This window comes from Gavialis gangeticus, unplaced genomic scaffold, assembly GCF_001723915.1.
Source record: "Gavialis gangeticus isolate Ggan-Ray unplaced genomic scaffold, GavGan_comp1, whole genome shotgun sequence".
NCBI lineage: Eukaryota > Metazoa > Chordata > Crocodylia > Gavialidae > Gavialis > Gavialis gangeticus.
Window position 1 is genome coordinate 35792666 of NW_017729025.1, and position 11737 is coordinate 35804402.

The following is an 11737-nucleotide window of genomic DNA, read 5'->3' on the forward strand; positions in this document are numbered from 1 at the left end:
CGGCACTGGTGAGGCTGCAGCTGGAGTACTGTCTTCAGTTTTGGGCTCCATGCTTCAAGAGAGTTGTGGATAACCTTGAGAGGGTCCAGAGGAGGGCCACTCGTATGGTATGGGGCCTCCAGGATAGGTCCTACGAGGAGAGGTTGAGGGACCTGAAATCTCATCAGCCTCTGCAAGAGAAGGCTGAGAGGTGATCTTGTGGCCATCTACAAATTCACTGGGGGGGACAGCAAGGGATAGCAGATGCTCTGTTACCAGGGCACCCCTTGGAGTAACTTGAGATAATGGCCACAAACTGACAGACAGCAGGTTCAGGTTAGACATCAGGAAGAACTTCTTTACAGTTAGGGTTGCCAGAATCTGGAATAGGCTTCCAAGGGAGGTGGTGTTTTCCCCTACCTTGGGGGTCTTTTAAGAGGAGATTGGATAAGCATCTGGCTGGGGTTGTCTGACCCCAGCACTCTTTCCTGCCTGGAGAAGGGGGTAGGACTTAACGATCTGCTGAGGTCCCTTCCAACCCTACTATCTATGAATCAGTTCAGAATGAAGTATGGGCTAAAACATCAAGACCTGAAATACCTGGCTCAGCTGGAATTGTTTATACATTTATGAAGATGCATTCAATACATTTTCTTTTGCAAGTAATATGCAGTTAACAAAGCAGGGTTTGAAATTTTGAAAAATGATCAATCAGCAGCTAACTGCTTTATCTGATATGCAAATCACAGGCTTTACTGAATGTACTTATATGGCTGGTAGCCACCAAAATGCCACTTCTGTGAGATAGAAGAGTTGTTTCTCAATCCTTTCAGGTTGACTCCTTTTGCAATAGCAAAAATGTTCATGACACCATCACATTGAATAAACAAAGAAAAGCAAAGGTGCCAAGGCCTACAGAATTTGTGTGTTTTGATAGTGCTTGAAAAACAAGACTGTACAAAGAGTGGGGAAGTAACACTGTATTTGCTTTATAGTGTAATAGTATTTTCAGCACCTCACAACTGCCCCAAATATCTTTCATGACTCTCCTGGGTGCTACAAACCGCCAGTTGAGAAATGCTTGGGCATCTGCTACTGTAACACCGATTCCCTAATACAATAGGAACCGACCTTTTTTGGTAGGTGAGCCACAAATTAGTTCTGCACGTTTCCTGAGTGCCACTAGGATTCCTTTCTTCTTCCCAATCTGCTGCTCTGCTTTCTGCCCAATCTGTAGCTTTGCTTTCCACTCCCTGCTTTGTGCTCTGTGCTGCTCTGTTTTATGCCTCCAGCTTCCTCTGCTGCTGTGCTGCCTGTTCTGTCCCTGATCTGCCACATGCCACACAGAGGCTTCGCATACCACTTCCGGCACAAGTACCACAGGTTGACTACCCCTGCTCTGATACATAAGGAGAGTGATACAGACTGGGCTGAGGATGCCCCTAAGCATCCCTCAAATTCTGTCAGGGTCATCCCTCAATCACTCCTCTACTTCTCAGGTGCAAAGCATCTGCCTCCTATAGGGATAGCGCTTCTGGGTGCATCCCCGTGAACAGAAGTGTGTGCTCCTCGGGGACAACCAGCAGTCCCACATATTTGTGCCACAGCTAGTTGCCCTTGGGGAATGCCCCTGCATGCATGCTTTGATGTGTGGCAAGTTGCTCTGGGTTGGGCAGGGAAGGCTGATGCCAGCACCTGGGCTGGCCACAGCAGCCTTACCTGGGGTCCTCCAGCAGTGGTGATCCAGGCTCACGAAGCATGGCCAACAGCCAAAGTGTGGCTCTGGCTGACCAGGCTCAAGTTTCAGGTGGCACACGCTGCAGCCATGTGCACCATGCCGCTTTTGTCTAGTGTGGGTTTTTTGACATGGGGATCTCTAAGTGTCAAAAAACCCTGCCATGCTGCAAATTAGCATAGTGAATGCCTGCATGTGTGGCACATGCAGTTTACAGCACCACAAACAGGTCTGTGGCACCACAAACTGCACGTGCACGCTTGTCTGGATGTACCCTATCTGTGCAGGATACAGAGCTTCCTTGGGGACCATAGTCCAGCTGTTACAAGATCTACCCAGAACCTGGAACATTTTTTCCCAGTATAAGGTGCACATCACTGACTTTTGCTTCAATAGCAAAGCATTGCGTGGCAAAAGCAGAAAATAATAAGTGAAACAACAAAAACCCTGCACCCCAGGCTGCCTCACAGTCGGACAAGACTTAATCAGTGTGTTCTTGTAGGGAAAGAGCAGTTGGATTATGCTAACCTTCTAGTGCCAAGAAGACCAAAATAACATTACAACCTTTTCTTCTCCTACAAGAAAGACTAATTCACCCAGTATACTGATCTTTATACTGCCTACCCAATAAAACAGCATGGGTCACAACAATATGGATCTAACCCACTGCCCTGTCTCAAGTGTGTCTCTCTGATGGTCACTCTCCTGCTTAATAGAGAGGAAATGGTTGGGGAACAGTAGCTGACAGGAGGTCTGTCACACATGGATTACCTTTATTTTTAAAGACACACACCACTGCTGATGACTAGATGTCTTGGCAAGGATACAGTGAAAAGGAGTCAGTGAAAGTTACTATTATAACAGTAAAAGCACCAGCAGCACTTACTGTCAGGCAACTTATCAGTTATTTTCAGTAGGAAATCCTCATACACTTTATATTTTTCCACTTTCTTCTGCAGTTTCTGTTGCCTGTAAAAATAAGCAACGATATTTAAGAAGGTTCAAATAAAACAAATGAGAAAATGAAATGCGTTATGTGAATCCTTTACATCAAATAAGCTTTTTGTTGCAAACTGTCACAGGAAAAGCATTCCTATAACAACATGAATATTGATTCGGCTTATACATGACATAGTATCTTTCCTCTGAGGATCCAAAAGTGCTCAAATGTTCAGCTTCCCAACATTTCTCTGAATATTTATTAGTATCACTACTACTACCGGAGAAATATTTCCAGTAGACAGGGAAGTAGTAATGTCATTGTACAAAGCCTACCTGTAATATTGTATACAATACTTGCCACCCATGTTCAAAGAAAGTTGAAGTGAAAATACAGCAGATGCAGAGAAGGGCTACTAGGATGATTAAGAGAGCTAACAGCCAGGAAACTAAGGCTAAGTACAGACAGTCAAAAAGCCCGAGGCTGAATCAATTCAAACTTCACAGGTTACTCTAAACTGCATAGATTGAACCAATAAACAAGTGAACAGACATGCACTTTTGACTCCAGAAATGCAGCCACATGCCTGCGGTGGTCCAGGCCAGAAGCCGGAGGGGTGGGGGGTGCTAGAGCACACCTTCCTGTTCATCTGAAGCAGACAGCTTGGGCCAGGGCTAGCCTACCCACCTTGCAAAGGGGGCGGGGTGGGGAGGGGCAAGGCATCCTGGTATGAGGGGGCAGTATGAGTTAACTTGAATCTGAAAAGGATCTGGTACAGAAGTTTTATTAACTCGTTTAATCTAAATCAGTTAAATCTGATACTACATCCATCCAGGTTTATCTTAAATCAGTTTTGGACATTTTGCAAGCGGTTTATGTGCAATGAACTTCTGTTGCGTTACATATTTGAACCAGTTTCCAATCTCTTATACCAGTTTATGTACAATTTCTATCCCTAGCCCAAAAGAGCTGGGCTTGTTTAGCATAGCTACTAGGCCCTACCAAAATAATGGCTGTGAGGAGACAAAATAGCTCTCTATAAATACATTAGTAATATAAACATCAGGAAGGGAGAAGAGATCTTTAAGCTAAAGAGCAATGTTGGCACAAGAATATCTGGCTATATAAACTGACCATTAAAAAGGTAGGCTGGTAATTGGAGAAAGATTTCCAACAGTTGGAGGAGTGAAGTTCTGAAACACCCTTCCAATAGCAGCAGTTGTGAGACACAGTAAAGGTCTCAGGCAACTGAAGGAGTCTTCTGCCATCCAGAAAACCTCTGACACCTATCCCCTTAGATTTCTTAGCTTACTAGATGTCTCCATGTTGGATTCTGAAGTTCTCTAGGTGCCTCAAGTTTTGCTTCTGCACATGCTCACAAGTGCCACTCTGCTTTACAGTGATTTAGAGCACTGCCCAAGGAAGTGAGAGATCCAGGACTCTCTGTTTTTCATCACTGAATGTAAAATGAAAAATAACCTGTAGAGCTGGAGTCAGAACCCAGGCACCCCCTTGCCAGCCCAGTGCCTTAAACATGCTGCTGCTTATGCTCATGCCTTGTGCACCAGCCCATGATTCTGACAGTCTTTGCGGCACAGACCCATGCACAGTGCTCCTCTCCTTTTCACCACCCCGAGATACCCTACAGCCTATTTATGCATTTACCAGATGCATATGCCACCTTCACAAAAAAGGCTCAGGGAGCCTTACAATAATTAACAGAATGCAGTATTAAAATAAGATAGTATAAAACCCCACAAACTCACCAAAAAATGTCCCTGAATTGAAAATCAGTCTATCCCACCCCCTCTCTCCTGCCTGACTTAGTAGCATGTCCCCTGCCCAGCCCAACCTTACTTCCCAGCCCCCGTTTATTACCTCAGAAATTAAAAAAACCCATAAACAATGTTTTCTCCCCATATCCCTTCCCACCTCTACCCACTCCTCTGCCTCACATCCAAGGGAGTCCACCACTTGTATTAATGTCCCTCCCAAACCCATACCTCCTCTCTCACAGGAGGGCCGTAGCTGTCCCCAAAACCTACTAATTGCCCTCTCCACCTCTCAACGCCTTATAGAAGCACATTATTCAGTTTAAACACTTTTAAAAAGAAATATGATAACACTCCCCAACCCATCCCCACCAAAGAGCAATGCCAAAGGACACCAGCCCCAGTCCCTATAAAGCCTGTAAACTGTCTAGGCCCATCCCCTTTCCAGGTAGTGGCTAGGTATCCTGGAAGGTGGGGGTCTGAGCCATCTCAGGTCAAGGAGAACAGAGAACATGGGCCTCCCACTTCCTGGCGAACTGGTCTGACAACAAGGCCCTTTGCTAAAAGGTGGGCATTACTAACACCATTTTGAAAGAAAATAGTGAGCTGTGCTTAGTTCTTGCAAAAAACAGGTGCAAGTGCCCACCCTTAGGGAAGGATTCAAGGCTCTGGATCCTGTGTGGACAGAGATGCCTGTCTGCTTGCCCCCCGACGCAGGCACATAAGGTGCAGCGAGAGTGGGGAGTTCACACGCACCCACGCTCTTAGTGTTTCCCATTAGTTAGCTCCTGGGTTCCCTACCCTCAGCATGGGGGTGCTTTGCAGTACTATTTTGAGGTACACCATTCTCATGTATTGTATAGGCAGCTTAGATAACTAACTCTGAAGGCCAAAGACCTGGAAATTAGACACTGCAGCACCTACATTCTAGATAGATAAATCCTCTCTTGGGTTGATGCTGATCATGTTAACTCGTTTTGAGAAGGAATCTGAGAAGTTTTGAATAGGAGTTTAATCCTGTGTCAGTCCACAGTAACTTAAATCCTGCTTAATCCTGTGCTAGAAAACGACTGCCTGGTTGTTATAACTAAGTAAATAATATGTTATGCAAATTCCTACAAGCAGAATTTTTTTCCTACCCAGTCCTACCAATCCAACACAATTTATTTTTCCCACCTCCAGCAGTCTATCACTGGGTCATGTGGGGCCAGGCAGTAATTCTGCAGCACTTCCATTTTTATTAACAAGGGAGGTTTCTGATGTGGTTTATTTTGATAGAACTTGGAGATATCCCCTTGTTTTTAGCTCCCAACAGGAACCTTTGAGGCTTCAGAACCTGCATGCATATAGTTTAAAAATTTATTCTCAAGCTGATAGTGCCAAGGGCTGTCTTTTTGTTCTGCATTTGTATAGCACCTAGAACAGTGAAGTCTGTCCGTGACTGGAGCTCCTAGGTGCTGCAGCAATACAAATAATTAGCAATATTCAGAGCAATGTTTACACATCCATAAATAATTTGACTGGCATATTTGTTTGCTATTCTTAATTGTTCAAGCAGTATTTATTAAAAACAGTTTCCAGCCCATGGGTTTGTTGCTAAGTAGTTCCTAGAAGTACTCTGAGTACACCATACAACATTCAAGCTCTTTGTTTTGTCACCTAAGTCACACAGTATTCCTTCTGTGCCCTGACTGGAAGACATAATCCTTACTGACCGCCTCCTATTTCCACTATCACTCACAAGCTAATGAGAGGGATACTAATTTTTCATACTGTTCACAAATAGTTGCCTAAGTTCACAATAGTGGCCTGTTGCAATAGCTGCAGTTTCGGTTTAGAGTGGAACATGGTAAACCAGCCCACAGAATAGAATTACAGACTGCAAGGAAGGAAATGTTGGCCAAAGGGCCCATGGAAAATCTGGGTCTTGTGAAAAGTGCTATTAGATTATGACTGCTGAATATCACCATTAAGCAAAAATTGTACCAACCTACAACATTCTGGACTTTCAGATCCAGCTGTCACTGATGTGACAGTGTTTGAAAGGGAGGGCTTGTCCTGAGTTTAGCTCTATTTTTTACAGCTGGTATACTGCATGGATTTCAAATTACCTACCTGAGAAGGATGAGAAACTGAACTGCTTTTGTTACTATTTGAACCTGCAGAGACAAGATACTGTATTGCAAACCTGAAAGTTAGATTTCTAAGCCACAAACATTTACATGTCAGAAAAACCCATGCAAAATAATGCAGCAGAACTCTATAAATAGACAGTAGAAAGGGAAATCTGTAGCTAAGCTCAGATGATCTGTCACTTACCTGACTCTCAGCTTTTCAAGCTCTGCAACCAATTTATTTATTTCTCTCTCTTTCATTTCATTCAGCTTTGCTTCTACTTGGTATTTCTGGACTGCACACTGCCTCTTCACAGCAGTGTCCTTAAGAAACTTGTCAAATTTAAGAGCTTGAGTCCTGCTCTGGCAAAAAAAAAAAAGAGATGGCACATTTAACAAACTGATGCCACACCCTACCAGGGAAGCGACCTATGAAAATCAGTGAAAAGTCTGCATAAGTGCAGCTTGATGGATTTATTTTCAATATGCTCATAAACTTTTAGCCAACCTACCAAGCCTCTAGTTTGTTTCCATGTGTTGCTTTTAGATAGAGAATCAGGTGTCCAGAGTATAATGGACACCAGCACTCATGTCACTACTGTAGCCAGCCCTATCTCTTTTACAACAAACACAGAAAAGGGAGTAGTTGGAGACCTTAGTGCTGATACAGCAATACAAAAAACCCTCCTGTTCCTGTGGTTAGGGTCAGGGTGTACTGTGTCCCCTTGGAGGAATATCAGATTGCAGACTGTCCAGTGCTCAGATATACCACTGCTTCCACCACACCCACAGGCAGATTTGCAAAAGAAACAACTGGAACAGAGGCCTGGGTATATGAAAGGAAGGGGTTTCAAGGTTTCTTTCTCATAATATAGATGGGAAATGCTTACATCCTGTTGCTTTTTGGTGAACTCTGCTCTCCGTCGGGCCACAGCTTCCATCCGCTCTCTAAACTCTTGCCTCTTAGCAATAAGCTCTGCTGTGACACGATCAACTTCAATCTCTTTCTTGAGAACCAAGGTTTTTTGCAGGGTGTTTCCATCAGTCTCCAGAATCTTGCTGGGGGCCTAAAAAGTGAACTGGCTTATCAAGGCAGCACACAAGAAATGCCTACGGGTCTTGCATTAAAAAAAACAAAAAAAACTCCGTGCAGTGTTACTTTTGGTCTTCAAATTTTGACCATAATCAAACTTACTATCTCTTTACCCTCGAGGCACAGATTAAAATATTAAAGCAATGACTGAAATGGAGATATGCTACAATTTGCAAGTCAAATCCTGATCCTGTTGAAACAAAGGACAAAGCTCTCCTTTACTACATTAAAACTAAAATGTCAACCAGTGCTCCTAACCTGCCACAACGTGGGGAAAGAATCACTTTGCAGGCAGAAACAAAATTAAGGCTGCCTATACAAGTGCTTGGTGGCGTTCTAATTAGAACACATCAGAGGAGACTCGATTAATTTAGCCCGCTGCGCATTCTAATTAGAATGCACTAGTATTGCCTCACCATCTTGTGTATTAAACCCCCACTTGTTTAAAATGGCTACAGGGGAACTTTAACTAAACCCTATCAAATGAGGTTTGGATAAAGAGTCCTGTGGCCAATTTTAAACGCGCAGTGGTTTAATACATGTGATGGTGAGGCGTTTTAATTAAAGTGGATCTCTGGGAACCGCTCTAATAAAAACGTGCTCCCCAACCCCTGAGCACATGCATAGGCAGCCTAAGTGTCAGTGAATGGGGTTTTACATATCAGGTGAGTTGTATTTATTTCCTTCTAGATAATAATTTCAAGTACCCAGTCTTGCTTCTGAAACAATATATTTAGTGCTTGGTTTTCATCCTTCTTACTCAGGTAAAAGAAGGAATAATTCCACTGAGATGAGTGGAGTTAGATTGGTGTAGATGAGGATCAGACTTCTTGTTCATGTTGGAACAGAGAATCCAAGAACTGGGGAAAAGTCAGCCAATTAGTCGGTGTTGCATATACAATGTCTCTGATTAAAATATCAGTGCAACCAGCAGGCCTTCTCCAGCCGCTCCGGGGCAGCTCTGTTCTCCTTGCGGTTGGCTCCGCCCCTTCCAGGCCTGTTCGTCACTGGGGTAGTTCTTCTCCCCGTGCCGCCACCCCGCTCTCTCCTGCCATGACTTGATGTTCCCTAGTGGGCGGGGCTAGTTCATGGGTCTCTCAGTAGCCCGGGCCCGGCCCGACGGTTGCTCACGGGGCTCCGCCACCCCTACACCCCGGCCTCACGCCTCCTGTGATGCGTCGCCTTCTCGTTCCCAGGGTTGTCCCTACAGGCCTCTGACGCTGTTCCAGTCCTCGGACCCAAATGCCGGTAGGGAACGACTACCCTGCGGTCATGCACCTTGACCCTATCCTATAAGGAAGCCTCTGCTGTCACCTCTCTAGGAACCTCATCACAAGCCCCTCCACCGTGCGCAACTCTGTGCTTCGTGCCCCCCTGCTCGGGGACGCTAGTGTCCTAGCTACCCCTAACCGACCCTCCACCAGGTTCCTGTCTGGGGATCCTATGAGCAGGGAGGGCGCTCCCCTCTGTCAACCACTAATTGCCCAGCTCGGGTCCCTCTGTCGGAGTCCAAAGACCTCGGCGGTGATCCCGCCCCGATCACCCTCCAGCCGGGCTGTCCGCGGCTCTTCGCCCCCTCTTCGGCGTCATCCAGGCCCATTGTCTCAGTACTCACTTCGGGGACCTCTGATGCTCTCTGGGTTGCCCCGTTCTTCCTTCGCTCACCCGGCCCATTGCTCCTCTGGAGATCTGCCGGTGTCCCGGTTGCCGTGCCTCTCTCTTTGGCCACCAACCCCTCCGGCATGCTGGATCTCCGGAGACTTGCCTGCGGAGCCCACTCCGTTGCTGGTGCTGGCTGCAGCCTGGTCTCCGAGCTATCTGCCCCCTCTGGAGCGGCGGCCACCATTTTTAAATCTGCTGGCCGGCGTCTGACGCCGACATCACTGGCCGGCCGGAGCTGTAAAAAGAGGCGACTAACGAGCTGTGCGGGTTTTCCCTCCTGCTCCACGTGTCTTCCATCCCTGGCTGTGGGTAAGTGTTCCACATTACCGCGGCCCCTGGGACAATCAGTAAGAAGTGAGCCAGCACTTCCATGGAGCACATGGGGCTAGCTATGGATCTTCAGTGTGGGACTGTCATCACAGCGAGGACCAAGAGGAAAATACAGTTCTGTGCAGGTGTTAGAGTATGAAAGAACATCCCAACCACAAGTAAGTGGAAGGCTGAGGTAGAAAATGAGGTGTGTCACTATGCTCTTAAGAGATCATTATTGAACTTAAGAATACTTTTCTCAGACCAGTCAGGAAGCCCTTACTAAAAAACCTGATTCTCTCTAGTGAAATCAATAGCAAGATTCACATTCAGCTTAGCACTGGTCTTTCATAACTGGAGATGACATTACTGGGCCCACTATTGTTGAAGGCTTGAAACTTAAATTTATTTCTTTAACCATAATATATGCTGTTTCTTTGTGCCATCTCTATTTTTTTTACCGTAGTACTGTTCATGGGAAACTGCCCTCTGGCATTTATGTATATGAAAAAGTCCACCAAGTTTTTTTTTGCCAAAGTCCCCTACATATATTACTGCATGACTTGGCTTTCTCAGGGCTGATAACGTCACATTTGAACAGACACTCTGGATTGACTGTGTGCAGCATCCCTTTAAGTGCTTTTCTTGAGCTTTGTTATTACAATACCTCAGTCACTGAGACGCAGAACTGTGGTAATTTCCTTGTAGAAAAAGGGTGTAAGTGCTCTTGTAGGTGTAGGGTGTAAGCACCCTTGTAGAAAAAGGGTGGGCACTTACACCTGCCAGGATATCAGCTCACCCAGCTACCAAACTACAAGCATGAGGGCTTTCAAAAAATTAAACTTCCACCCAGACAGCACACAAGGGAATGATATGGCTAGCATCACGTCCAGCTACCTCAGACCCTCCAGTCTGAATGGCCAGGTATCCAGATACCTAAAGGATTTTACTTTGGCAAAAGTCCAGAGAGAATCTTTAACTCACTTCTCCAGAGCTATAGCAACATGTCTTAACCCTGATGAGGTCTATACACTGTCCATATAGGTGGAAACAGTTGTTATAAGCTTGGATGACACAGACCAAGCATCCTGTTGGCAATACCTAGTTTATGAATTATGACATAGCTCTCAGAGAAGGAGATAATTATATTCCCTGTGATATTCTGAGACACAAAGGAATAGGCATTAAGGGCACAACCAACCTCATTGATGATGGGGATATAAGTGACATCTTTATCCTCTTCTTCCCTGGGAAAATAAATGATAGGCTTAATCAGGACTGTCCATAGCTCAGTACCAGGAATATGACACGCAGTATACAGTACTGATCAAATCCTGAGATTCTTACTCAGTTTTCACATTGTCATGTTGTATAAAGCATCCTTTGGCTTTCAGTTTTGCTTGAACAAGAACTGTATTAACTGGCTTTCTGTTTGTAAAGACACTTGGAAGCAACTTACCATCTCTTCTGTCATCTTTCCCTAGAGCAGAGGGACTAATCACTGGTGCATCAAATACCACCTACAGTCTAAAGGGAATATTGCAGGGCTTCTACCCGTCTTTGGTGTGCCTCTTTCCTGGTTGAGGATGACTGCACTGCTAATGACTGCACCAATATTGTCCCATGTTTGTGTGAGTTGGGAAGTTATTTGACTGCAGCCTTTAAAAAAACTAGCCAATAGATGGCTTTCAACTAATATTTTACAATTATAGCATGTATACGTGCCAAAAAAGCTCATTATGCAGTTAAGAGTTTAGTTCAGCTTCAGTCCAGCTTAAGTTTAAAATAACTAATTTTTCTAATTTCACAGATTTAAATCCCAATAGATTTTCATCTTTTTATAGTAGATAATTGAGTTCCGTGTTATTTAGAGGGCGAGGGCCCTTGAATAATACTTAATGTGTGTGGAAGCTAAAGGTTTCTGGGCACTTTCCTAAACAAATGGTGTTCTCTTTAGTGCCCCCAATCAAACACTGTAAAAAATATTAACTCAATGCTCCTCAGCTATAACATAAAAACCTAAGCCAACCTGGCTATCCTTTGTCTGTATCCCTGTCAGGGTTCTCTCACCCCGTATCACCATGCCAACACCATTTAAACCATCCGGCTTCCTTACTGGGCCCGCAGAACTCT

At 44.9% G+C, this 11737-nt stretch overlaps 1 protein-coding gene across 2 annotated transcripts in view; it reads right to left on the minus strand.

The window, feature by feature from the left end:
* The window catches only part of LOC109298497 (coiled-coil domain-containing protein 42 homolog), a 31758-nt gene that overhangs the window by 13755 nt on the left and 6266 nt on the right, over positions 1-11737 (minus strand). Inside the window, exons 2-5 of one of the 2 annotated variants that reach the window (XM_019518628.1) lie at positions 10806-10851; positions 7431-7607; positions 6746-6903; positions 2601-2683 (exon numbers count right to left, since the gene is read on the minus strand). In XM_019518628.1, coding sequence (XP_019374173.1) covers positions 2601-2683; positions 6746-6903; positions 7431-7607; positions 10806-10851 — 464 coding nt within the window. The remainder of the gene's footprint in view (positions 1-2600; positions 2684-6745; positions 6904-7430; positions 7608-10805; positions 10852-11737) is intronic. The other variant, XM_019518629.1, reaches the window with a different exon arrangement.